The 27,967-nt window shown below is 42.0% G+C and overlaps 1 protein-coding gene across 4 annotated transcripts; it reads right to left on the bottom strand.

Annotated features, from left to right (window-relative positions):
• Positions 1-301: 301 nt before the first annotated feature.
• Positions 302-23,583, bottom strand: LOC141271716 (uncharacterized). Of its 4 annotated transcripts, none has more exons than XM_073681810.1 (13): positions 23,283-23,435; positions 18,122-18,203; positions 17,813-17,992; positions 17,615-17,738; positions 17,434-17,531; positions 17,145-17,235; positions 12,117-12,265; positions 10,633-10,716; positions 10,324-10,503; positions 10,117-10,195; positions 9,936-10,033; positions 9,647-9,737; positions 302-6,424 (listed from the first exon to the last, which is right to left on the bottom strand). In XM_073681810.1, exons 1-13 carry the CDS (start codon positions 23,312-23,314, stop codon positions 5,025-5,027), a joined length of 2,688 nt encoding a protein of 895 aa, XP_073537911.1. In that variant the 5' UTR covers positions 23,315-23,435; the 3' UTR covers positions 302-5,024. The 4 variants fall into 4 exon arrangements, with proteins under 4 accessions (XP_073537911.1, XP_073537909.1, XP_073537910.1 ...); XM_073681808.1 differs by lacking the exon at positions 23,283-23,435 and adding an exon at positions 23,455-23,583 and having other exon boundaries at positions 303-6,424; positions 10,117-10,240; XM_073681809.1 differs by having other exon boundaries at positions 303-6,424; positions 10,117-10,240; positions 17,615-17,693.
• Positions 23,584-27,967: the final 4,384 nt, after the last annotated feature.

Genomic DNA, 27,967 nt, shown 5'->3' on the forward strand with positions numbered 1-27,967 from the left:
CGAAAGAAGGAAGGTCTCCGTTTAAGATCCTCCCCATTATTCTATGTTTTGGTTCTATTGGCAAAGCGTATGTTACTAGGCTGCTGGTTGGAACCTTCAATCCCGACTTTACAGGATTTCATCTCACAATTAAATCTATTATATCTAGAAAGAATAGAAGCAGAAAAAAATAAGAAACTCACGAGCAAATAATTTGTTAAATGGAAAAGTTTTATTGAAAAACACTGTAATAAAGAAGAAATCACATATCGTAACGTCATTTGTTAACTCTGTTTGGTGTCACACCGAGACATTGAGAGGGTCCCTAGAAAAACTACAAGACCCTACAGATGATTCTGCAAATATTGTTTGATACATAAGAATCTACTGGGAAAAGTAATAGATATTAGAACATAATGAGAAACCAACTTGCATAAAGGTGTGAAATGGTTAGACAGATTAATAATCAATAGCATGTACATCAGGGAAAGGAAGGAGGATGAGAATAAGAACAAATTAGAAAGGAAGGATTGGTCTATGTCATAACGTATGGCAAGATCCATTTGGTTTGATTTTTTTCTTGTGTTTATGTTTGGATGTGTTTTGAATGATCTTTACAATCAAACCAATAAAATGTTTTAAAAAAATAATAATAATACTATGGGAGGCCATGAAGGCCTATGGTAGAGGAACACTTATAAGAGATATTATTAGATACAAAGCTAAAACTAAAGAATTCACACAAAATTTCCAAAATGGGGTACAACAGGCTGAGGTGCAATACACCCTAAACCCATCAGCTGGTAATGGCCGGGAGTAAGAGGCAGCTCAGAGATTATTTCATGATCATCTTATCTCTAAGGCGGAAAACAAGCAGTTCTTTACAAAGCAAAAATATTTTGAACAGGCGGAAAGTGTGAGGCATCTTCTCTCTACCGTAGATAAATCACAGGAGGGTCCATCTTATGTCACTCAGTTGATTATGGAAAATGGAGATACCACATCAGGAAACAATGTGCTAAATGCCTTTCATACTTACTATTCTAATATTTATGAATCAAGATTTAGAGGTAATGAGGACGAACTTGGGATTGTTTCAAGATGATATAAAATTACCTAAAGTTTAAAGAGGAAAGTAGCTCCTAGGAAACCCACTGACAATGTCTGATCTTGAGGATGCATTACAGTCCCTTGCTAATGAAAAGGCACCGGCTCTGATCGACTGCTATGTGAATTTTTTTAAAAATATAAGGTTCTCCTAGTTCCTAAACTATTAGATACTTTTAATGAAGCATTAGAATCGAGTCACATGCCAAAATCTACGAATGAGGCAATTGTGGTGGTCCTTTTAAAATCAGGGAAAGACTCGCTGCATCCGAGTCATATCGTCCCATTTCTCTTCTATTGGTAGACACTAAAATTATTGCAAAGGCCTGACAATTAGATTATTTCACATTATTGCAGAGATTATTCATCAGGATCAATCAGGCTTTATGCCAAACAGCAATAAATTTATTATAAGGCTCTTTTTGAATATTCATAAATCAGATGTAATAATGGGACACAAAGCTATTCTTTCTTTCTCGCAAAGCGGCTAAAGCATTTGATGGCGTAGAATGGAAATACCTGTGGGAGGTTCTGAAAAGGTTTGGGGTGGGTCCCAAATTCCTATCATACATACAGGTTTTGTACTCTGGACCTCAGACTAAAATAAGAAATAACGGTCTCTTATATGCTTCAATAATGTTGGAGAGGGGCACGCGGCAGGGATGCCCCCTGTCTCCCCTCCTTCTCGCGATGGCCATTGAACTTTTGGCCTGTATGTTGAGTGCTAGTCCGGATATTGTAGGCTGTAAATATGGTAACTTAGATGAACAAGTTTCACTCTATGCTAACGATTTACTGATATATATATATATATATATATATATACAGTTGAAACCAGAAGTTTACATACACTATATAAAAAGACACATATGCATACTTTTCTCAATATCTGACATTAGCGATGAGCGAGCATGCTTGTTTAACCCTTTAAACGAGCGCACTTGGGTACTCGCCGAGTAGTTTCGGCGTGCTTGGCATTTCAGTTGAAACAGCCGCGTCTGCATGTGTCGCGGCTGTTACACAGCTGTGACATATGCAGTGATTGCCTGTTTGTTAGGCAATCCCTTCATGTGTCACAGCTGTATAACAGCAGCGGATGATGCCGGAAGCTGGTAAGATTGTGTCAATATCCACCATGAAACGAGTACTGTATCAAGATGGGCTGAAAGGCCACTCTGCCAGGAAGAAGCCATTATTCCAAAAGAAACATAAAGAAGGCAGATTAATGTTTGCAAATGCACACAGGAACACACACCTTAATTTTTGGGGACATGTCCTGTGGTCTGATGAAATTAAAATTGAACTTTTTGGGTATAATAACCATTGTTGCGTTTGGAAGAAAAAGGGAGAAGCTTGGATGCCTAAGAACACCATCCCAACTGTGAAACACGGGGGTGGCAGCATCAAGTTGTGGGTTTGTTTTGCTGCAGGAGGGACTGGTGCACTTCACAAAATAGATGGCATCATGAGAAAAGAAGATTATGTGGCAATACTGAAGCAACATCTGAAGACACCAGCCAGGAAGATAAAGTTTGGGCGGAAATGGGTCTTCCAAATGGACAATGACCAAAAGCATACTGCCAAAATGGTAACAAAGTGGCTTAAGGATAACAAAGTCAATGATTTGGAGTGGCCATCACAAAGCCCTGATCTCAATCCTATTGAAAATTTATGGGCAGAGCTGAAAAGGCTGCGAGCAAGGCGACCTACACACCTGGATCAGTTACAGCAGTTTTGTCAGGAGGAATGGGCCCAAATTCCCACCAACTATTGTGAGAAGCTTGTGGAAGGATATCCCAAAAGTTTGACCCAAGTCATTCAGTTTAAGGGCAATGGCACCAAATACTAATGAAATGTATATAAACTTTTGACTTTGCAGTAAGTTATAAAAATTCCTTATAACATTCTCTCTCTCATTATTCTGGCATTTGGCAAATATTATAAATTATGGTAATCCTAATTAACCTGAATCGGGAAAGGCTTAATCTGATTTCATGTCAGATATTGAGAGAAACACACTGATGTGTCTTTTTATATAGTGTATGGAAACTTCTGGTTTCTACTGTAGGTGATATCCAGAAGTCTATTGATCCTATTCTGAACATTATTGGAGAGTTTGGTGAATGGTCAGGACTGTCCATTAATTGGGATAAGTTGGTTATTCTACCATTTGATGATATCCCTAATTCGAGCATATTAGAACATACACGAACACAAACGGTTGAGAAATTCTAATACCGAGTATAAGTATAACAAAAAGATCTCCGGATTACATTGCACTGAATCTATATGTTCTTCTGGAAAAGTATAAAAAGAAAATCGATGTGTGGTGCAGATTACCATAATCATGCACACGGGAGCGATTCAACCATATCACCGAGCAGCTGTAAATACTCGGAGCTCGGCCCGAGCATACTCGGCGAAAGGGTTAATAGAACATACTCACTCATCACTACTGAGGATCAATGGAGAGCGGTATTAGAACTGGTACCCCAATTATCTGTAAATGAGGCGCAGAGATTTTCCCAGATCATATTAATACACAGGAAATATAAGACGCCTAGATTCCTATGTAACATAGGATACCGGACTGCTGCTGAATGTCCAGGATGTAAAATGGATGCTGCGGGCCTATTACATCCGCTATGGGAATGCCGGGAGATAGGTAAATACTGGAAAGGAGTTCTGTCTATTATAAAGAGGGTATATAAAATAGATAACCAGACCCCAAAAAATGCCTATTAGGTATATTAGAGGATGATATGGAATTTGACCCAATTTCATTAGGATTTCACATATTTTATTTCAAGCTAGGAAACATATTGCATCCAAATGGATTAACCCCTTACCTCCAGAAATTAGTGAACTCAAAAATAGGATAAATAATATTATCAGATTAGAAAAAGGGATATATAAAAAACAAAACTGAATGAATACATTTGAGAAAATATGGGGCTTATGGTCGGATACACCTGGAATGTCATCAAGGGGTTATTGTTGGAGAGACAATGACTTATGGGAGAAGGGCAGTATTGGTGAGGTCTAATGTTTCATTGTAATGTGTATTGGAATTCCTTAACATGTGGTATGGGTAATATAGCACACCTATATGTGTATAGGATTATAATGTTTATTACAATATTATGCTTATATAAGAGATTTCAAGAATGTGGAATGTTAATTGTAAGATATAGTAACTGCAAGTTATCAGACGGTAATGGGCAAGCTGAAAGGATATACAGGAGAGATGCATGTATGTCATCCTATGGTATGTTATTTGATTATTGTATGTATTGGTTTATTGCTTTGTCAAAAAAAAAAAACTAGTGAAAAAAATCTCAGAAGTGAATTGGATTAAAAAAAAAAGATCACGAAAAAGGCTTCTCCCCTGTGTGAGTTCTCTTGTGACTATCAAGAATCATTTTACGATTAAAACTTTCCCACATTCTAAACATGAAAAAGGCTTCTCCCCTGTGTGAGTTCTTTGGTGATTAACAAGATTTGATTTCTGGTTAAATCATTTCCCACATTCTGAACATGAAAAAGGCTTCTCCCCTGTGTGTATTTTTTGGTGGCTATCAAGATGCGCTTTCCGGTTAAAACATTTCCCACATTCTGAACAGGAAAAAGGCTTCTCCCCTGTGTGAGTTCTTTGGTGATTTAACAAGATCTGATTTCTGGTTAAATCATTTCCCACATTCTGAACAGAAAAAAGGCTTCTCCCCTGTGTGAATTCTCTGGTGCTTAATCAAAGCTGATTTAAGGGTAAAACATTTCCCATATTCTAAACATGAAAAAGGCTTCTCCCCTGTGTGGGTTCTCTTGTGACTATCAAGAATCATTTTACGATTAAAACATTTCCCACATTCTAAACATGAAAAAGGCTTCTCCCCTGTGTGAGTTCTTTGGTGATTAACAAGATTTGATTTCTGGTTAAATCATTTCCCACATTCTGAACAAGAAAAAGGCTTCTCCCCTGTGTGTATTTTTTGGTGGCTATCAAGATGCGCTTTCCGGTTAAAACATTTCCCACATTCTGAACAGGAAAAAGGCTTCTCCCCTGTGTGAGTTCTCTGGTGACGAACAAGATCTGATTTCTGGTTATAAAATTTCCCACATTCTGAACATGAAAAAGGCTTCTCCCCTGTGTGTATTTTTTGGTGGCTATCAAAATGCGCTTTCCGGTTAAAACATTTCCCACATTCTGAACAGGAAAAAGGCTTCTCCCCTGTGTGGGTTCTCTGGTGTTTATTAAGATGTATTTTCTGGCTAAAACATTTCCCACATTCTGAACATAAAAAAGGCTTCTCCCCTGTGTGAGTTCTCTGGTGACGAACAAGATCTGATTTCTGGTTATAAAATTTCCCACATTCTGAACATGAAAAAGGCTTCTCCTCTGTGTGTATTTTTTGGTGGCTATCAAGATGCGCTTTCCGGTTAAAACATTTCCCACATTCTGAACATGAAAAAGGCTTCTCCCCTGTGTGAGTTCTCTGGTGACGAACAAGATCTGATTTCTGATTACAACATTTCCCACATTCTGAACATGAAAAAGGCTTCTCCCCTGTGTGAGTTCTCTGGTGATTAACAAGATTTGTTTTCTGGTAAAAACATTTCCCACATTCTGAACAGGAAAAAGGCTTCTCCCCTGTGTGGGTTCTCTGGTGTTTATTAAGATGTATTTTCTGGTTAAAACATTTCCCACATTCTGAACATAAAAAAGGCTTCTCCCCTGTGTGAGTTTTCTGGTGACGAACAAGATCTGATTTCTGGTTACAACATTTCCCACATTCTGAACATGAAAAAGGCTTCTCCCCTGTGTGTACTTTTTGGTGGCTATCAAGATGCGCTTTCCGGTTAAAACATTTCCCACATTCTGAACATGAAAAAGGCTTCTCCCCTGTGTGAGTTCTCTGGTGACGAACAAGATCTGATTTCCGGTTAAAACATTTCCCACATTCTGAACATGAATAAGGCTTCTCCCCTGTGTGACTTCTCTGGTGATTAACAAAAACTGATTTCTGGTTAAAACATTTTCCATATTTGGAACAAAAAAATCTATTGTCCGCTTTGTGTATTTTTTGATGTTTAAGAATAGACTTTTCGAGGGTAAAACTATTTCCATTTTCTGAATGTGGAAATGACTTCTTTGCTTTAGGAGCAGTTTGTTTTTTAATGCTTATTTTATTTTGATTTTCCTTAGTAGTCGGTAATGAATCAGAAGATAGGACCTGTTTCATAGAAGAAGTAATGGCATTCACTTCAATTGTATCCTGTGGGATCTCAAGATCATCCAATTTAAAAATCTCTTGTCCCTCTGATCTCCCGGTACAGTCATCTGCCAAGAAAAAAAACAATTATTAATTTTGAATAAAATATCCTTGAAATTTATATTTTTTAACATTTCTACTTAAAATGTCTAAACAATCAGATCCCTGGGCTACATGCTAATCCAGGGAAATGAAGAGATATATGCGCAAGTTTAAAAATCTATTTTATTAGACACAAATCTAAAAAATAGAGGATTTTAAATATTCCTCTATTTTTTAGATTTGTGTCTAATAAAATTGATTTTTAAACTTGCGCATATATCTCTTCATTTCCCTGGATTAGCATGTAGCCCAGGGATGTGTTTGTTTAGATTGATTTAGAAGTGGTATTTTTCAGTGGGATTCTTGTGTTAATTGTACTTAAAATGTCTGTAGAAATGGGAAGTTATTGACAGAATGACAGTTCACAGTCTAATAGAAAACCTCATAGGATGAACCAGTAGAGCGTGGTGTCCAACTGTTTGTTCATTCTGCCTCCAAAATATGGAATAAGAAGCCATCAAAAAATGTTATGTAGGCAAAAATAATACCAATAAAAACTTCTACTCATCTCACAAAATACAAGTCCCCACTCAAGTCAAACAGAGGATTCCACATTATTAGATTCTCAAAGGCTCTTTAGAATCAACATGGCTTCCATAAACCAATCCAGCAAAATCCGCTCTTTCGAAGTCAAATCCCCCACTCGCTTCTGCGCCCAAACAACATTTGGCATCCATGTATTTGGCATTACTATAGTGAGAAGAACCCACGTAATTTACGGTGTGTGTCTCCTGGAGCACAATCTGGGCATAATGTGTTTGGTAAAAAATGGCCAATGTGCAATTTTTACTCTCCAACATCCACTGCGTGCTAATTTTCAGAAAGTGCTTATTGAGTCAAAATAATCAAAACTCCTATAGATTCATTCACTGAGGGTTATAATTTCCAAAATGAAGTCACTTTATGGGGATTTCTACTGCCCTGGTTTTCTGACATTTTGTCATATTAGGGCTTCTGTAAATGGTGCATCCCATCTCCTCTGGGATCTGCTCCTGCGACGTCTGCTTCTCTCACCAGGAGCCGCATTATTCATCCTGCAGGGGGTGCTGGTGATGGAGGAGACATAGGAGCCAGAAGCTCTGGGCGGGGCAGGCTCTATCCAACCATTAGGATTTGGATGCCTGTGACCTGTAGTACCATCCAGTCTGGCAGTATGGGTGTGTGTGCTGTCCAGCTGGAGTAATCTGCTCCCTGCTTCAGCCATTTGGAAAGCACCGCACCCTACTAAAGCTGGAAGCATATTGCCAGAAGCTGCCAGACACAGCCTTGTTCTCCTCTGGTTCAGTCCTCTGTGCTCAGCTCTCGGCTTGTGTATTTGTTTCTGTTGTGACCTCGGCCCGTTTACTGACTACTCTTGTGTCTTCTGATTTTGTATTTTCTCTGCACTCATGGACGTGACCCGGCTATCTGACTATTCTTCTTGCCATCTCACTCCACAGAACAGCAGGTAACACTGTGGCCCAAGCCTAGGGGTCTCTGTGCAAGTCCAGATCCATGTAGTGGGGTTAAATAAGTGATGAGCAAGACGATCCCTGGGATCTAGAAAATGGAGTATATAGCGCCAAGCTTGTTCGTGGTAGCCATCTTTTGAGCTGCCAGGTGACCATGAACAGCGCCCCCAATACATTGTGTCCGCAAACTATTCCAGCAAGATCTGCATTCAAATAGCTAAATGTTGCTCCTTCCCTTCTTAACCTGCCATGTGCCCAGACAGTAGGGTACAACCGTATATAGGGTACTGTCGGACTCAAGAGAAGCTGGAAAATAATTTGTAAGGTCCATTTGTTTCCTATTATCCTTTGTGAAGAATTCCAAGGTTATCACCACATAAAGTGACACACGTCAGATTTCAAAAATGGGGCATAATTAGGAACACAATACTGGCTGCGGGAAGAGGTTAAGTCAGAGTATTGTCTTCATCAGTAATAAATGAGTAACTAGTGGTGAAACCTCTCTGGGGTAATTAGATTATGGGGCTCGGTGGCTCTTGACAATCTAAACTATCATAAGGGACAATATTTTCTGTCAGATGACTTTCAAGAAGAAATATTAGACATTGAAGGAGAACTTTTTATAATAGTGAAGAGATGAGGTGTCTTAAATTTAGACCTTGGGCATTGGGAAGACGTAATGGAGACCTTCTTTTAAAGACTACCAGGGAGTTACAGAGTCACATAAGTGAGTCAGGCCGATCCCACCACAATAAAGGTATCATACAAAATGAACCTGTAAAAAAAATACAGAATAAAAGATATGTTACATCCCCAACAACAACATATGTATCAGGGGAGAGAACTTCAGATCTAAACCGGAGTCGCATTCATTTATGGTGGACCATTGGAGCTACTATGACTCCTGAGCAGAAGAGTAGAGAAAGTATTAATGCCCCCATTTCAGGAGAGATTGTGCAGTAATCTGAATTCCTTAGGATTGAAAAATAATGGAATTTATGACGTTGAGTGAATCCATGACACCAGGGCTCGAGCCAACACATCTCCTGCAGGCGGGAATAAATGTATATTACAGCCATCAGCCACGCACAGCTTAGAGATATATCATGGCACAGGAGTAATGTTTTCTGTATAGTTTATCACAATCCTGTTTGAAGTTAGTTGGTTTGAAAAGAAATTGAAAAGTCAGGATAAAGGGAAACTCTGTTGTTATTGTACAGAAATTCACACTAGGCCTCACTGCACATTTAATATTTTCAATCATAAAAGTTAAGTTAGGTCAGGGAGACTGGACCTGGTCTTGTAGGGACCATATGAACACATTCAGCAGCACAGAAGGGAGAGAAGGTAGATTCATCCAATAAGATATCAGGGATCTAGGAAGCCAACAGCATCATTACCCTCCGCTTTCTCTTCAACTGAGTTTCTCACTTGTCAGCACATTCTACGTACGTTGTCATTTGGTTTTGTAGTTTACAGATCTGGGCAGGTAACGGTCAGGATCATCTAATCCCAGGGGGTAGGTGGATCCTCCAGGTTGTAAGTTCTACAGAAAAGGTCTTTCACAATCACACAAATTAATGTGAACATTTTTGGATGGAGGAAAATGTTGTGGTCTAGAGGTAAAATGGTGATCACACAATTGTGACACAACCGGACTACACCACTGATAAAGCAGCCACAGCCGGTGACTGAGAAGAATCTGTGACTTCTCTGCATTTAGTGGTCACTACTCACCTGGGTAGTCATATGTAGGAATCTCCTCTTTACACCACTCATCACCCCTCACATATGCCTCTGTAGTATCAATATGGGTCAGATCTTCACCCTGAAACAAATATTGTAGAAGTCACAGACAGATGGAGAAGTCACATCTATGATCAGCTCTTATCCTGCCATCTCCACCGTCCTCATTACACAAGTATAAAACATATAATACTGGTGGATAAAACAAGACTGAACACAAGACCATCACAGCCGTCTACACATCATAGGGGAGATCTCATGACACCTTCTCTCCATCTACCTGATGAGCCTGAGGAACATTGGGCTCTTCTTGTTTACAGTCCTGTGGAAGAAGAGGACGGGGACATCTCTCTGGTGTTGTCCTCTTACTGGATAGATCTGGAGGAAACACATACAGGGACTGAATTCATTCTTTACATACAGATAATTATAGGCCGTGTGTATTCAGTCCTGTCTATTACCTGGTGATGTGAGGGGCTGGAAAACCTCCATCATGAAGTCCCTGTACAGATCTTTGTGTCCTTCTAAATACTCCCACTCCTCCATGGAGAAATAGACAGTGACATCCTGACACCTTATAGGAACCTGACACATACAATGATACCGTCATCCCCCCGATCCCTCCATAGCGTTACTGTATAATGTCCCATCATTCCTAGCAGTGTCACCTCTCCAGTCAGCAGCTCAATCATCTTGTAGGTGAGATCTAGGATCTTCTGGTCATTGATGTCCTCATGTATCAGGGGGTGTGGTGGAGGCCCTGTGATTGAGCTCAGGGGTCTTCCCCATCCCTCAGACATAGGGTCCTGACAGCGCTCACTAGAGGTCTTCTTCACTACTGTGTAATCCTGGTTATGGAGAGACACGTTAATAAATCTCACTACAGAGATTTCCAGAGTCCTCACCTCTCCAGTTCTGTCCATCTGTTATTCCCATAGATAAGAATGATGTAATGTGATGTCATCAGAATCTCTCACCTCTCCAGTAACCCGGAAGAGGATCTCTAGGGTGAGGTGTAATATCCTTTCCGCCATCTTCTTTCTGTCTCTATCCATTCTTCTCTAGGAAAATTATATAGATAAATTATTAGTATCTCATATTGTATCAGATGGTAATGGGCAAGCTGAAAGGATATACAGGAGAGATGAATGTATGTCATCCCTATGGTATGTTACTTTATTATTGTATGAACTGGTTTCTTGTTTTCTAAAAAAAAAAACTAATGAAAAAATCTCGATAAAAATTTATTGGATTAAAAAAAAAAAAAAAAAAGAATAGGAATAAGGCTTCTCCCCTGTGTGAGTTCTCTTGTGCTTAATCAAACCTGATTTCCTTGTAAAACATTTCCCACATTCTGAACAGGAAAAGGGCTTCTCCCCTGTGTGGGTTCTCTTGTGACCATCAAGAATCATTTTACGATTAAAACCTTTCCCACATTCTGAACAGGAAAAGGGCTCCTCCCCTGTGTGGGTTCTCTTGTGACTATCAAGAATCATTTTACGATTAAAATATTTCCCACATTGTGAGCATGAAAAGGGCTTCTCCCCTGTGTGGGTTCTCATGTGACTTTCAAGAATCATTCTATGATTAAAACATTTCCTACATTCTGAACAGGAAAAGGGCTTCTCCCCTGTGTGGGTTCTCGTGACTATCAAGAATCATTTTACGATTAAAACATTTCCCACGTTCTGAACAGGAAAAGGGCTTCTCCCCTGTGTGGGTTCTCTGGTGCTTAATCAAACCTGATTTCCTTGTAAAACCTTTCCCACATTCTGAACAGGAAAAGGGCTTCATCCCTGTGTGGGTTTTCTTGTGACGTTCAAGAATCATTCTATGATTAAAACATTTCCCACATTCTGAACAGGAAAAGGGCTTCTCCCCTGTGTGGGTTCTCTAGTGACCATCAAGAATCATTTTACGATTAAAATATTTCCCACATTCTGAACAGGAAAAGGGCTTCTCCCCTGTGTGAGTTCTCTTGTGACTTTCAAGAATCATTTTACGATTAAAACATTTCCCACATTCTGAACAGGAAAAGGGCTTCTCCCCTATGTTGGTTCTCTGGTGGTTAACCAAAGCTGATTTCTGGTTAGAACATTTCCCACATTCTGAACATGAAAAAGGCTTTTCCCCTGTGTGAATTCTCTGGTGGATATCAAGATGTGCTTTCTGGTTAAAACATTTCCCACATTCTGAACATGAAAAAGGCTTCTCCCCTGTGTGGGTTCTCTGGTGATCAACAAAAACTGATTTCTGGTTAAAACATTTTCCACATTTGGAACAAAAAAATCTATTGTCCGCTGTGTGTATTTTTTGATGTTTAAGAATAGACTTTGAGGGTAAAATTATTTCCATTTTCTGAACGTGAAAATGATTTCTTTGCTTTAGGAGCAGTACGTTTATTAATGCTTATTTTATTTTGATTTTCCTTAGTAGTCGGTAATGAATCAGAAGACAGGACCTGTTTCAAAGGATCAGATGACAGATCTTTGCTGTGAAGGGATGATGGTATATCTGGAGTAATGATATTCACTTCAATTGTATCCTGTGGGATCTCAAGATCATCAGATTTAAAACTCTCCAGTCCCTCTGATCTCCTGGTACAGTCATCTGCCAAGAAAAAAAACAATTATTAATTTTGAATAAAATATCCTTGAAATTTATATTTTTGAACATTTCTACTTAAAATGTCTAAACAAACACATCCCTGGGCTACATGCTAATCCAGGGAAATGAAGAGATATATGCTCAAGTTTAAAAATCAATTTTATTAGACACAAATCTAAAAAATAGAGGAATATTTAAACTTGAGCATATATTTCTTTATTTTCCTGGATTAGCATGTAGCCCAGGGATGTGTTTGTTCTTAGATTGATTTAGAAGTGGTATGCAATCTTTATTTATTTGTCTATGGGATTCTTGTGTTAATTGTACTTAAAATGTCTGTAGAAATGGGAAGTTATTGACAGAATGACCGTTCACAGTCTAATAGAAAACCTCATAGGAGGAACCAGTAGAGCGTGGTGTCCAACTGTTCATTCATCCTCCAAAATATGGAATAAGAAGCCATCAAACAATGTTATGTAGTGTAGGGTTCGGTACTCACTTAGCCATGTTAGAGGTAGACACAGGACACTGTCTCTTTAAAAATGTCCAAGGCAGGTTTATTATGCTGCATAAACCGCACTTCCAGAAGTAAGCAAAAGAAAACCTTGTCCGGCACAGTGTAACAAAACGGAAAGGAAACAGTCCATCCAATATGGCGGGTTCACCCGCTCACGGTCAGTGTCTTTTTACCCTCAAACACTGGAGGTCTCCACACCTCCAGCCACAGACACTGAATGAGACACTTGGTCTCCATTTTATACACACGCCCTGGGGTGGAGATATGTGAGCAGCCAATCGCCCCCCATCTCTTATGACTGCTCGAAAAAAACGGCCCTGATACGCCCTATTAAAACTATCAGCACTATGTGTGCTGGAGCATGCTTTCCCGGTTTCACATCACTGAAGCTGCCAACTTCAGCGACACATATCTTCCCTCAAGGACATGTATGGCGGCCCTCTTACAGTAGGCAAAAATGATACCAATAAAAATTCTACATTATTATATTCTCAAAGGGTCTTGAGAATCAACATGGCTTCTGTGGCGCCCATGCAGGTTCAGTTGCCACAGAGGTACTGCATCTCACCCAGTGGTGTGGTACCCCACTCTCAGGTAAGGAGGGAGTACTACCCGGGACCCACACACTCGCATCCAATACACTCCACTTCAGTAGGGAAGGGCGAGATTACTCCTAAGGGAGAGCACAGTCCCTGGTCCCTAGCTGGAGGGTGGAACCATGTAGTGGGTATGGGAAGAGGAAGTAGATCAAGGGAGCACCGACAGAAGGAGTATAAGAAGTAGGGGAACCATCTAGGAGTTCAGTCAGTCCAGTTCAGAGGAGAGAGAGTTGGGAGCAGGAGCTCAGGTCAGAGGAGTGGAGAAAGGAGCAGGGCCCAGTCTGAGAGGCCCAGGAGGAGAGACTGAAGAGAAGAGAGGAGCGGTGAGGAGGGCTCCAAGAGGAAGTGAGGGGATCCCAGGGGCACGGTGAGTGCGGATGCCACCTGTGCACCCGAATCTACACGGACGTGGAGGGATCAGGCCGCAGAGAGGGGACCGGCCCCTAAACTAGTGGAGAACAACCCGGCTCAGCTAGATAACCGGAGGCTGCTGCATTTTCAAGTTGCTGCAGCCAACAACCACAATTACATCGCCGAAAAGGTGGCCGCATAGGGTCCAGGGGACTGCACGTCACCCGACAAGACCCGAGGCTACTGGCTTGGGACACTGATTGTGAGGCACAGGACAGGATAGTGAGAACCAGCTCAGTGAGACAACCGGGAAAGGTACATAGAACGGGGTCCCGTGCAAGTGCTCCTGAAATACCTGAGAGTTTGCTGGATCACTACCCCGGAGGACACAGGACGATGTGGGCGGTTATAATCTGGAAAGTGCAACCTGAGGAACTTAACAACTGTGAGTAAAATCTGAAGACTGCACCCCACTGTGTCCTTGAATAATTGCTGCGCCATCACCAGCCCTGCACTACACTGCACCAACAAACATCTACCTCATAAAATCCCCATCTACTGCCCTGGAGCTAATCTCTGCCTGTGGAGAGCTGAACCAACTCTGCTGCGTCACCATCAGCTCCAGAGGATCTGCACCGCAGTGGCGGGCCATATAGCCGCATACCACAGGTGGCGTCACGAACATTATCTCTAAAAACTTTATTCCCCTTTTACTTTTCCCCTTTAATTGACCGCCCTGAGTCACGGACCGGGTCACCGCCACTGTGACCTCCCCCAGCATCGACCAGGACGGCTACCTAGTACCCCACGGCCCAGGGGGCGCGTTACTTCCATAAACCAATCCAGCAATATCCGCTCTCCCAAAGTCAGATCGCCCCCTCGTTTCTGAGCCTTGCAGTGCGCCCAAACCACATTTAGCATCCATGTATTTGGCATTACTATAGTGAGAAGAACCCACTTAATTTACGGTGTGTGTCTCCTGAAGCACAATCAAGGGCACTATATGTTGGGTAATAAAATGGCATATTTGCAATTTTCACTCTCCAACATCCACTGCGTGCTAATTTCTGGAAAGTGCCTGTGAAGTCAAAATAGTCACTACTCCTATAGATTAATTCACTGAGGGTTATAATTTCCAAAATAGTGTCACTTTATGGGGATTTCTACTGCTCTGGTTTTCTACCATTTTGTTATATTAGGGCTTCTGCAAATGGTGGGTCCCATCTCCTCTGGGATCTGCTCCTGCGACGTCTGCTTCTGTCACCAGGAGCCGCCTTATTCATCCTGCAGGCGGCGCTGGTGATGGAGGAGACGTCAGAACCAGAAGCTCTGGGCGACGCAGGTTCTGTGCAGTCACTAAGATTAGGGTTGCTGGTACCTGTAGTACCATCCAGTCTGGCAGTATGGGTGTGTGTGCTGTCCAGCTGGAGTAATCTGCTTCCTGCTTCAGCCACTTGGGAGAGCACCACACCCTACTAAAGCTGGAAGCATATTGCTGGAAGCTGCCAGATACAGCCTTGTTCTCCTCTGGTTCAGTCCTCTGTGCTCCGCTCCCGGCTTGTGTATTTGCTTCCTGTTGTGACCTCGGCCCGTTTACTGACTACTCTTGTGTCTTCTGATTTTGTACTTTCTCTGCCCTCCTGCTTATGACCTGGTTACCTGTCTGTTCGTCTTGACGTTAAAGGGTGATGAGAAAGGCAATCCCTGGGATCTGGAGTATATAGCGCCAAGCCTGTTCGTGGTGACCATCTTTTGATCTTCCAGGTGACCATGAACAGCGCCCCCAATATATTGTGTCTGCAAACTACTCCAGCAAGATCTGGATTCAAATAGCTAAATGTCGCTTCTTCCCTTCTTAACCTGCCATGTGCCCAGACAGTAGTGTTCAGCCGTATATAGGGGATTGTAGGATTCAAGAGACGTTACAAATTATTTTCTAAGGTCCATTTGTTTCCTATTATACTTTGTGAAGAATTGCAAAGTTATCACCACATAAATTGACACACGTCAGATTTAAAAAATGGGGCCTAATTAGGAACACAAAACTGGCTGCAGGAAGGGGTTAAATCAGAGTATTTTGGGCACTAACTACTGTAGTCAAAACTGTGACTATAGACAAGAACACATCTACTGAAATGATCAAACTCTTCAAAAAGTCTTCATCAGTAAAAAATTAGTAACTAGTGGTGAAACCTCTCTGAGGTCTAAACAATGATAAAGGCCAATATTTTCTGTGAGATGAGTTTCAAGATGAAATATTAGACATTGAAAGAGAACTTTTTATAAATAGTGCAGAGATGAGGTGCCTTAAATTTAGACCTCGGGCATTGGGAAGAGGTAATGGAGACCTTTTAAAGACTAACAGGAAGTTACAGAGTCAAATAAGTGAGTCAGGCCGATCCCACCACAATAAAGGTATTATACAGAATGAACCTGGAAAAAAATACAGAATAAAAGATATGTTACATCCTCAACAACAATGTATGTATCAGGGGAGAGAACTTCAAACCTAAACCGGAGTTGCACTCATTTATGGTGGAGCATTGGAGCTACCATGAGTCCTGGGCAGAAGAGTAGAGAAAGTATTAGCGCCCCCATTTCAGGAGAGATTGTGCAGTAATCTGAATTCTTTAGGATTGAAAACATAATGGAATTTATGACGTGGAGTGAATCTATGAAACCAGGGCTCGAGCCAACACATCTCCTGCAGGCGGGAATAAATGTATATTACAGCCATCAGCCACGCACAGCTTAGAGATATATCATGGCACAGGTGTAATGTTTTCTGTATAGTTTATCACAATCCTGTTTGAAGTTAGTTGGTTTGAAAAGAAATTTAAAAGTCAGGATAAAGGGAAACTCTGGTGTTATTGTACAGAAATTCACACTTGGCCCTCACTGCACATTTAATGTTGTAGATCATAAATGTGAAGTTTGGCCAGAAAGACTGGACCTGGTCTTGTAGGGACCATATGAGCACATTCAGCAGCGCAGAAGTGAGAGAAGGTAGATTCATCCAATAAGATATCAGGGTTCTAGGAAGCCAACAGCATCATTACCCTCTGCTTTCTCTTACAGACCCATCATAATATTATTCTTCAAGTGATTTTCTCACTTGTCAGCACATTCTACGTACACTGTCATTTGACTTTATAGTTTACAGATCTGGGCAGGTTACGTCTCCTAATCCCAGGGGGGTAGGTGGATCCTCCAGGTTGTAAGTTCTATAGAAAAGGGCTTTCACAATTACACAAAGTAATGTGAACATTTTTGGATGGAGGAAAATGTTGTGATCTAGAGGTGAAATTGTGATCACACAATTGTGATACGACCGGACTACACCAGCGATAAAGCAGCCACAGCCGGTGACTGAGAAGAATCTGTGACTTCTCTGCATTTAGTGGTTACTACTCACCTGGGTAGTCATATGTAGGAATCTCCTCTTTACACCGCTCATCACCCCTCACATATGTCTCTGTAGTATCAATATGGGTCAGATCTTCACCCTGAAACAAATATTATAAAAGTCACAGACAGATGGAGAAATCACATCTATGATCGGCTCTAATCCTGCCATCTCCACCATTCTCATTACACAAGTATAAAACACATAATACTGGTGGATAAAACAAGACTGAACACAAGACCTTCACAGCCGTCTACACATCATAGGGGAGATCTCATGACACCTTCTCTCCATCTACCTGATGATCCTGAGGAACATTGGGATCTTCTTGTTTACAGTCCTGTGGAAGAAGAGGACGGGGACATCTCTCTGGTGTTGTCCTCTTACTGGATAGATCTGGAGGAAACACATACAGGGACTGAATTAATTCTTTACATACAGATAATTATAGGCCGTGTGTATTTAGTCCTGTCTATTACCTGGAGATGTGAGGGGCTGGGGAACCTCCATCATGACGTCCTTGTACAGATCTTTGTGTCCTTCTAAATACTCCCACTCCTCCATGGAGAAATAGACAGTGACATCCTGACACCTTATAGGAACCTGACACATACAATGATACCGTCATCCCCCCGATCCCTCCATAACGTTATTGTATAATGTCCCAGCAGTGTCACCTCTCCAGTCAGCAGCTCAATCATCTTGCAGGTGAGTTCTAGGATCTTCTGGTCATTGATGTCCTCATGTATCAGGGGGTGAGATGGAGGTCCTGTGATTGGGCTCAGGGGTCTTCTCCATCCCTCAGACATATGGTCCTGAGAGCGCTCACTAGAGGTCTTCTTCACTACTATGTAATCCTGGTTATGTAGAGACACATTAATAAATCTCACTACAGACATTTCCAGAGTCCTCACCTCTCCAGTTCTGTCCATCTGTTATTCCCATAGATAAGAATGATGTAATGTGACGTCATCAGAATCTCTCACCTCTCCAGTAAGCCGGAAGAGGATCTCTAGGGTGAGGTGTAATATCCTCTCCACTATCTTCTTTCTGTCTCTATCCATTCTTCTATAGGAAAATTATATAGATAAACTATTAGTATCTCATACTGTGGGAATCTGAGTGGATTGAAGATGAGTTGGTGTAAAATATATAAAATTCTGTGTAATAAAAAACATGAATAGCATTGTGATGCCGGTATAAAGCAATAATGTGGTAGAGCACTTCATACATCTTGAGGTCATACAGAGATACCTATGTGCTATCAGTTGGGATTATGGAAGTTATAAAATAATTCAGGTAATTTAACAATATAAAGAAACAGCAGTCTTTGTACAGCCAATAAAATATGTTAATGGTTTATTTATATACATCTCACCACTCCATGATAAGTTCTAGAAAGAAGACGTCTTCTATCTCCACCATCTACTCTACACTGTGTGCACATTAGACAATTTGTATTTTTGATGATTACATTTATTATTTAACATCTCCAATGCTGTTGGTCAATCCAAAGAGTAATAAACCTGAAACCTGAATATTTAAGAAAGTAAAAGTGAGGTGTTGTTTTAGGAGAATATCTCTGTGTCCAGAATTATTATGCAACTATATGAAAAATGTAAATTTTCCATCTTAACTGTTTATTTTCATCTGGTATATTGAGAATAAGAACCAAACATCTCAATGTCCAAAAATACATTTCTGACATTTAACAAAAATTTATCAGTGACCAATATAGCCACCATTCTTATCAACACCAGTGATAAGCCATCCATCCATAGAGTCCATTAGTTTCTTAATCTGTTGACGATCATCTTTGTGGGCAGCACCAGGCACAGCCCCCGACACTTAGCAAAGAGGGGACTGTTCTCCTTCACCATAAATCTCGAGTTTAAGGAAAAGCTCAAAAGTTCTCCTGAAGGTTTAGATCCAGTGAGGAAAAGGTCATGTCATTACTCTTTCATCTTTAAGGCCTTTCCGGGTACTGAGCAGTGAAGACTTCGATGCTGCGATTGAGCATTCTCCCGCAGAACAATCCTGCTGTTTTTTTTTTAAAGATGCAGATTTTTTCTGTACCTCTGTTTAAAGAAAGCGTCATCTAAAAACTTGCAGTAGGTTTGGGATTTGATTTTGAGTCCATATTCAATTAAAAAAAGTCCAACTAGCTCATCTGTAATAATACCAGCCCATAGCATTGCCCAACTCCATCTCGCTGGCGTCTGAGTTGAAGTATAGGTCTGTGCCCATTAATGATTCAGCCACGAGCCCATCCGTCTGCTCCATCGAGAGTCACTCTCATCAGTCCATAAAACCTTTAAAAAAAATCTGTCTTCAGCTTTCTTTTGGTTAAGTCTTGATGTTTGCACTTGTGTCTTGTTGGTGGAGATTGATATTCAGCCTCGGCCTTGTCTCTGAGCACTGAACACCTAGTTCTTCTGGGCCTCCAGGGAGGCTGCAATTCTGGAATACGACAGCAGTGGAGGATAATATCTTCCTGGTCGCTTCACGTTTGAGTCTTCTGAAATCTTTTGCAGTTAATGTTATTCTGTATATTTTTTTTCAACCCTGTAGACTTTTGAAGCTTCTGTGGTCACTCCCCAATATCTGAGCAATTTAAGGAGTGCTGCATCCCTCTGTAAGACTTTTAACAATTTTTGACTTTTTTAGAGTCAGTTAAAACTCTTTTTGGCCCATTTTGTCTGAGGACAAGAAGCTGTCCAATAATTCCCCCCCCCCTGATAAAGGGTGTCAATATCCATAGGCCACACACCCCTCATTACACATCACCTGATCTACTTTATTTTTTGGACTATAAGACGCACCGGACCATAAGATGCACCTAGGTTTTAGAGGAGGAAAATAGAAAAAAAAATTTAAGCCAAAAATGTGGTCATGATGCCCTGTTAAGGGGGAGGGGGTCTACTGCTGACACTGTTATTGTCCCCCAATTCTGTTAATATGCCCCATCCTGGTATATATGGCCCCCTTTTCCCTGTTATATGTGGCCCTCATCCCCATCCTGATATGTATGGACCCCTCTTCCTGGTATGTATGGCACCCTTCATTCTGGTATGTATGGCCCCCCTCACACCCATCCTGGCATGTATGGCACCTTCATCCCTCTTCTTCGTATGTATGGTACCTTCATTCCTCTTCCTGGTATGTATGGCACTCTTCATCCCTGTGTGTACGGCCGCCTTCATCCCTGTATGTATGGACCTCTTCATCTCTGTATGTATGGCCCCTCTCATGCCTCATCCCTGTATGCATGGCCCCCCTTATGCCTCATCCCTGTGTGCATGGCCCCCTTTATCCTTGCATGCATGGCCTCCTTCATCCCTGTATGTATGGCCCCCTCATTCTGGTATGCTTGGCACCCCCTGATCTCCATCACGCTGCACAGAAAAAAATAAACAATCATACTCACCTCCTCTCTCCTCCAGCGCTGTATTCCGCTCTGTGCCGGAAAAGTCACTGCTCCCCACGCTGGGACTGCGTGCGTGGGGAGCAGTGACCTTCATTCTCCCTAATAGCGCGCACGCTGTAGCCGTAGCACGGCTCCTGCTGTGCTCAGCTGTCAACATGCCCGCTATCAAAGTCCATTAATATTCACCACAGCCATGGGATATTCACTGGGCGTGGGGAGCAGTGAATATTCATTTTCTTTAGTAGCGGCCACAGTGTAGGCTGCAGCAGGCGGCTGCTGCCTCCTGTGCCCCACTACTTCGCCACTGTCACTGTCGCTTCCCTCACAGCTACAGTATTTATGTATATCGAACTTTAAGACGCACCTCCGACTTATCTCCAAAATTTTGGAGGAAAAAAGGTGCGTCTTATAGTCCGAAAAATACAGTACTTCATCCAATAACAAATGTTTATATAGCTTGCATTTGTAAAATTTGCAGAAAAATTATCATATGGTCAAAATATTCACTGGCCTAATAAATGCGCACACAGTGTATGTTTCAAAGTGATCAAGAAAACTATTTTTTATTCTCAACTGCTACAAGCTATGGGTGCAATGTTCAGGAATCATCCCTCAATCCATAGATCGTGGATTCCACATCTCACCTTGACAAAGCCAAAAAGTGAAAATAGTTGGGCAATAATCTGACACTTGTCTCCATTGTGATTATGATATGTTATAAGCAAGTTTAAATCTCTCAGTTATGTTAATGTGTATTAGGGGTGCACTGTTTTTTTTATGGTAATACAAAAAGAAACACTGGCATGGTGGCACCTAGCAGGGTGCAGTGCACGCTCAGGAGTTACAATAAATAAATGATTACAGCCATATCCTGTAGATTACAGCAAAAGAGGAGAAGAAACCTATTAGCGGTGTGGGCTGTGGGGCACTAAAACTATGGGGGTAACAAAGATGAGGATCAATACTGCATATGGCAATGAGAGGGGGGCTATTACTTTATAGGGCACTATAGATGGTTATAGCACTATGTGGAAGTGGGGACAAATGGGCAGGACAACTAAGGAGAGTAATGAAAAATATATATATGAAAAAGACAAAATATTAAAAAAACACACAAACAATAAATGTTTATATCATTCCCCTCCCCCCAAAGTAAATAGCAAAATGTAATACATTGAAAACATTATTCGGTATTGCCATGCACGTAACTGCCTGAATTAATAACATTTTGAAATATTTTTTCCCATGTGGTATAAATTGAAACACTAGGAATAATGTTTTTTGATCACTTCAATTCCACATAAAAATGTAATAAAAAGCTATTAAAATGTCATATTTCCTCCAAAATTGTATCAACAAAAACAAAGAAAACAAGAAATAATCATTGAAACCGATCCATCGATGGAAGAATGAAAATAGTTACAGGTCTCAGAAAATGGCGATACGAAAAAATTGTTAGATACTAAATTTTCAGCCCTGGTGACATCATAGATGTAGCGCATTAGACCGCTGCAGTCAACCACTGATCTCAGAACTGATGACTATTTATTCAGCATGACTCGTTGAGCTCAGTGACTGGCTGCGGTTGTCACACACGCTAAAGACATGACATCACCACTGCAGCCTATAAAGAAGACCCGAGCAGCAGCAGAGAGCCGGCACTGGAGTAGGGGAAGGTGAGTAATGCTGATTATAGTATTTGTTACACAGGCTCGTAGATTGTGTACAGAACACTGAAAGGGGAAACCTCTTCTATGATACTCCTCTCTGCTGTTGTGATGTTCAAAGTTATAATGAGCCTTAGCCTGAGGACAGACAGGAATAATGATGAGATGGCCACATCATGCTGAGGACTTTGCCACACACTTCAAAAAAAAGATCTACCAATTAAGGCAAGTCTTTATTTTTCCACCACCACAACCCCTTTGTGTACCAGACCAATTCCCTTTTCCTATTACCTCCCTCTCCAACATCATTGAAGGAGAGCTTACTTGCCTCCTCTCCAAATCACACCTCACCACTTGTGCACTCGACCCCATCCCACCTCCTCCCCAACCTAACTACCCCACTTATCCCGGCCCTAACCCACCTCTTCAACCTATCAATAACTTCTGGTACCTTCCTTTCTGCTTTCAAACATGCCACAATCACGCCTGCCCTCAAAAAGCCATCCCTCGACCCGACCGCTATGTCAAGCTATCGCTCCATATCGCTGCTCCCATTCGCTTCCAAACTCCTTCAGCAACATGTTCACGCTAAACTTTCCTCCCATCTCTCATCTAACTTGCTCTTCGACAACCTACAATCCGGCTTCAGCCCCCATCATTCCACTGAAACTGCCCTGACCAAAATTACTAATGACCTGCTTACAGCCAAAGCTAACAGCCAATTCTCCATACTCCTCCTTCTAGACCTGTCCTCTGCCTTCGACGCAGTTGACCACTGCCTCCTACTACAGATCCTCTCTTCCTTTGGCGTCAAAGACCTCGCCCCATCCTGGATCTCCTCATACCTTTCCAGCCGCACATTCAGCGTCTCCACTCCCACACTAACTCCTCATCCCACCCCCTCTCTGTTGGAGTCCCTCAAGGCTCTGTCCTAGGACCCCTACTCTTCTCCATCTATACCCTTGGCCTGGGACAGCTCATAAATCCCCATGGCTTCCAGCACCATCTGTACGCTGATGACACCCAGATCTACCTCTCTGGCCCAGACGTCACCTCTCTGCTGTCCAGAGTCCCGGAGAGTCCATCAGCCATATCCTCCTCCTTCTCCTCTCGCTTCCTCAAGCTCAACGGTGATAATAATGTGTGTACAGTGCTGCGGAGTATGGAGGCGATATAGAAGGGAGAGGAATATCCGGATAGAGAGTAATGAGGAATCTCCACATACCTCCAGATGCAGAGCCGCCACCACATATATGGCTGTTCTGTGCGCACAGGACCTGTGATGAGGTCACAGGAGGGGAGGAGTCAGGGTCACATGATCAGGGGCCTCAGTGGGTGCAGGACTCTGCTGTGCTGGATTATGGGTGGGGTCTGTGTCCCCCCAGTTTGCAGATAATTACAGATTGTTCTCAGTGGGAAACAAGATGGTCCTTGAGCTCTGATGTCTTTAATGGCTGACGAAGATAATGATGTCACCAGCGAGCTGCTGTCAGACATCTTAGGTGTCACCAGTCCATGAGGAAGAGACCGGAGTCCCTTATCTATTATCTATCATCAATCTATTATCTATCATCTATGTATTATCTATCATCTATCTATTATCTATCTATCTATCTATCTATCTATCATCTATCTATTTATTATCTATCATCTATTATCTATCATCTATCTATCATCTATCTATCTATCATCAATCTATCATCTATCTATTATCTATTAATCATTTATCTATTATCAATTATCTATCTATTATTTATCTATCATCTATTATCTATCTATTTATCATCTATTATCTATCATATATCTATCCATATATCTATCTATAATCTATCATTTCTCTATTATCTATCTATCATCTATCTATTTATCATCTATTACCTATCAGCTATTATCTATATTTATTTATCATCTATTACTTATCATCTATCTATTTATCATCTATTACCTATCATCTATCTATTTGTCATCTATTACCTATCATCGATCTATTATCTCTCTATCAACTATGTATTTATCATATATTTATTATCTATCATCTATATATTATATATCTATTATCTATCTATCTATTTATTATCTATCGTCTATCTATTTTCTATCTACGAGGGTCAGTCAATAAGTAATGCCTATTTTTTTTCTCCTTTTAATTGGCAAAAAATTCAAATGCAATTACATAGGTTGAAAACGACAACATTAACGATTAATGTATCACTTTTCAATATAATTTGCATCCATTTCCACTGTCTTGGTTTGACAAGGGCATGTATTCCAGCATGGTAAAAAGCATTCTTGGGACCCACCGTGCACAAACTTTTCTGTATCCCAGTTGTGGAATAATTTTCATCACACTGCCTTTACTGAGGCAGATAATGCCACACAATTCATCTGCAGTCACCCGGCGGTCACCACGAATGATGTCATCGACTCGCTGAATGCTGCTTGGAGTCACTGCGGTTACTGGCCTGCCACTCCGCATTTTGTCAGCCAACGGTGATGGCCCTTCAGCTGTGTTACAGCGACGAACCCATCGTCTAACAGTACTGACATCCACTGTTGCATCACCGTACACATTTTTCAGGTTCTCATGAATTCGAATGGGCGTTTCACCTTCTGCAAGAATTCAATCACAGAACGTTGTCTAATACGAACATCGATGTCAGCCATTTTGCAAACGGATACAGTCCTGCCACCTGTTGGTGCAGGAAGTTGCAATTGCTGTGGATTGGGGAAGAAGGTTTCAGGAATTGTGCCAAATTCGAATATTTAACATAACTACCTTATTTAAAGAGAAAAAAAATAGGTTGTCATGTCAAGACTACTATGAGTGCCGCCCAGTGGTCAGTGCTCATAGCCAGTGAGCATTTCTGCTACATACAGATGATCTGCTCATCGCCTGTATGAAGCAGAGCCGATCAGGCAAGTGCTGCTTCTAGTCTCCCATGGACTATTGAAGCAAGCAAAAAATAAAAATTTTTTTTTAAAAAATATTAAAAAAATAAAAAAAATATAAAAGTTTAAATCACCCCCTTTCGCCCCATTAAATATAAAACAATAAAAAAAAAACACATACACATATTTGGTACAGTCGCATTCAGAATCGCCCGATCTATCAATCTAAAAAAATAATTAATTTGATCGGTAAACGGCGTAACGAGAAAAAAAATTCTAAACTCCAAAATTACGTTTTTTTAGTCGCCGCAACATTGCAATAAAATGCAATAACAAGCGATCAAAACATCGGATCTACCCCAAAATGGTAGATACGGCCCCAGATCACGAAAAATGGAGACGCTACGGGTCTCGGAAAATGGAGACTTTTTTTTTTTAGCAAACTTTGGATTTTTTTTCACCACGTAAATAAAAAAGAACCTATACATGTTTGGCGTCTACGAACTCGTCATGACCTGGAGAATAATAATGCCAGGTCAGTTTTAGCATTCAGCGAACATGGTAAAAAAACCAAACAACTGTGGTATTGCACTTTTTTTTGCAATTTCACCGTAATTGGATTTTTTCCCCGTTTTCCAGTACATGATATGATAAAACCAGTGATGGCGTGCAAAAGTACAACTTGTCCCACAAAAAATAAGCCCACACACGGCCATATTGACAGAAAAATAAAAACGCTATGCCTCTGGGAACAAGGGGAGCAAAAATCAAAAACGCAAACTGCTCCGGTCATCAAGGGGTTAATTGCATGATATTTATGCAAGGCCAGTTTACGGGCGAATAAGTTGACATCCTTCGTCCATACAAAGAGATCAAACCTTGGGGTTGGAGTAAATGACCGCCCTTTCCTTAGAAGTCTTATCTGTATGTCACTAAGTGAAAATTTGTAAATTATCATCATTACAGAGAGACCTATTATTACTTTCATTGTCTATTATTTGTTCCCTAAAAAAGGGAAAGTCTGTCCAGTGGCGCCTATTGATGGCATTGTTGTTGTCATAGTCATGGGGGTTGCAGGTAAAGCTGCCGCTACTGACATTTGGGGGACAATTGGTGTTCCCGTTGACATCATATTTCCAAACACAGCAGGTATAGTGGGCTGAGCTTTCCACTCCCTGAGTTACTGGTTCTGTTCTCATAGTGGTTAATGTAGATGAAAATAAGCAGGAGAGGGGGGTTCTGGAAAACAATTTTGAATTGTTCCACAAATTGTCCCCCCAATGATTTAGAGAGGGACAATTTCCTTTGTCTCCGATTCCTTTTATATCCGCTCTTTCTTTTCATTCCTAACCTAAAATCTCCCTGCCCACTGACAGCGCTATCAGACTCCGATAGATCAGTACGCGAAAGGTCAGTAAACCTGGGTCTTGTTGATCTTTGCCCAATACATTTATTTTTCTATACCTCTCCAGTCTCGAAGTCTTTCAGATCTCATATAAAATTCCCATGCTTCCTTTCTTTGATGTCCCTATTAAATATTTCAAGATTTTTTTGTAATTTTAACTCCAAATTCACAAAATCAGGCTGTGAAGCAAACTGTTCAATTTCTCTTATCTCTTTCTCTAATTTTTGATTCATCAGTAACAGGTTCTTCTCATATTCGAGAAGGTGATTAATCATCCGTAAGGAGCTGTCAGGAGATCTTCCCAACCTTTCATAAACGCCTCATCATCTCTATGTGTATCGGGAAGGACTGGGATTCTCACACCCCCATATACGATTCTCCTCTGTAAATAAGTTTCAAAACTCGCAATTTCCTACCATGTCCTTATCTGCTGCTTGTAAGTCCTGTAGATATTATCAGAGGAGCTATACAAATTCCCTTCTGAAGAGGAAGAACTGTCTGTAGAAAAAACTTGTGTTGCTTCCATACACTTCATACATGCTCCGTACACCTCGCACACACGAGGCTCCGCTCCGTACATGTCGAACACACGAGGCTCCGCTTCGTACACACGCTGCTCCGCTGCTCCGTACGCCTCGTACACGCGCGGCTCCGCTCCTCCGTACGCCTCGCACACACGCGGCTCCGCTCCATACACCTCGCACACACATGGCTCAGCTCCGTACACCTCGTACACACGGCTCCGCTCCTCCGTACGCCTCATACACGCGCGGCTCCGCTCCGTACACCTCATAAACGCGCGGCTCCGCTCCGTACACCTCGTACACGCACGGCTCCGCACGCCTCATACACGCGCGGCTCCGCTCCTCCGTACGCCTAGTACACGCGCGGCTCCGCTCCGTACGCCTCGTACACGCGTGGCTCCGCTCCGTACGCCTCGTACACGCGCGGCTCCGCTCCGTACGCCTCGTACACGCGCGGCTCCGCTCCGTACGCCTCGTAAACGCGCGGCTCCGCTCCGTACGCCTCGTACACGCGCGGCTCCGCTCCGTACGCCACGTACACGCGCGGCTCCGCACCGTACGCCTCGTACACGCGCGGCTCCGCTCCGTACACGCGCGGCTCCGCTCCTCCGTACGCCTCGTACACGCGCGGCTCCGCTCCTCCGTACGCCTAGTACACGCGTGGCTCCGCTCCGTACGCCTCGTACACGCGTGGCTCCGCTCCGTACGCCTCGTACACGCGCGGCTCCGCACGCCTCGTACACGCGCGGCTCCGCTCCGTACGCCTCGTAAACGCGCGGCTCCGCTCCGTACGCCTCGTACACGCGCGGCTCCGCTCCGTACGCCACGTACACGCGCGGCTCCGCACCGTACGCCTCGTACACGCGCGGCTCCGCACGCCTCGTACACGCGCGGCTCCGCTCCGTACGCCACGTACACGC

The sequence above is a fragment of the Phyllobates terribilis genome, unplaced genomic scaffold (genome assembly GCF_046119375.1).
Source record: "Phyllobates terribilis strain yellow unplaced genomic scaffold, ASM4611937v1 Scaffold_5__5_contigs__length_657084704, whole genome shotgun sequence".
Lineage (NCBI taxonomy): Eukaryota > Metazoa > Chordata > Amphibia > Anura > Dendrobatidae > Phyllobates > Phyllobates terribilis.

Bases quoted from the DNA above. Each gene is read 5' to 3' on its own strand.
- LOC141271716 (XM_073681807.1), bottom strand. From the start codon at position 23,314: ATGGACTCTCCGGGACTCTGGACAGCAGAGAG. The intron at 17,993-18,121 runs GTGAGAGATTCT...CTACATAACCAG, and splicing joins TCTTCCGGCTTACTGGAGAG to GATTACATAGTAGTGAAGAA. The intron at 9,738-9,935 runs GTAGATGGAGAG...TATTTGTTTCAG, and splicing joins ATGTTCCTCAGGCTCATCAG to GGTGAAGATCTGACCCATAT.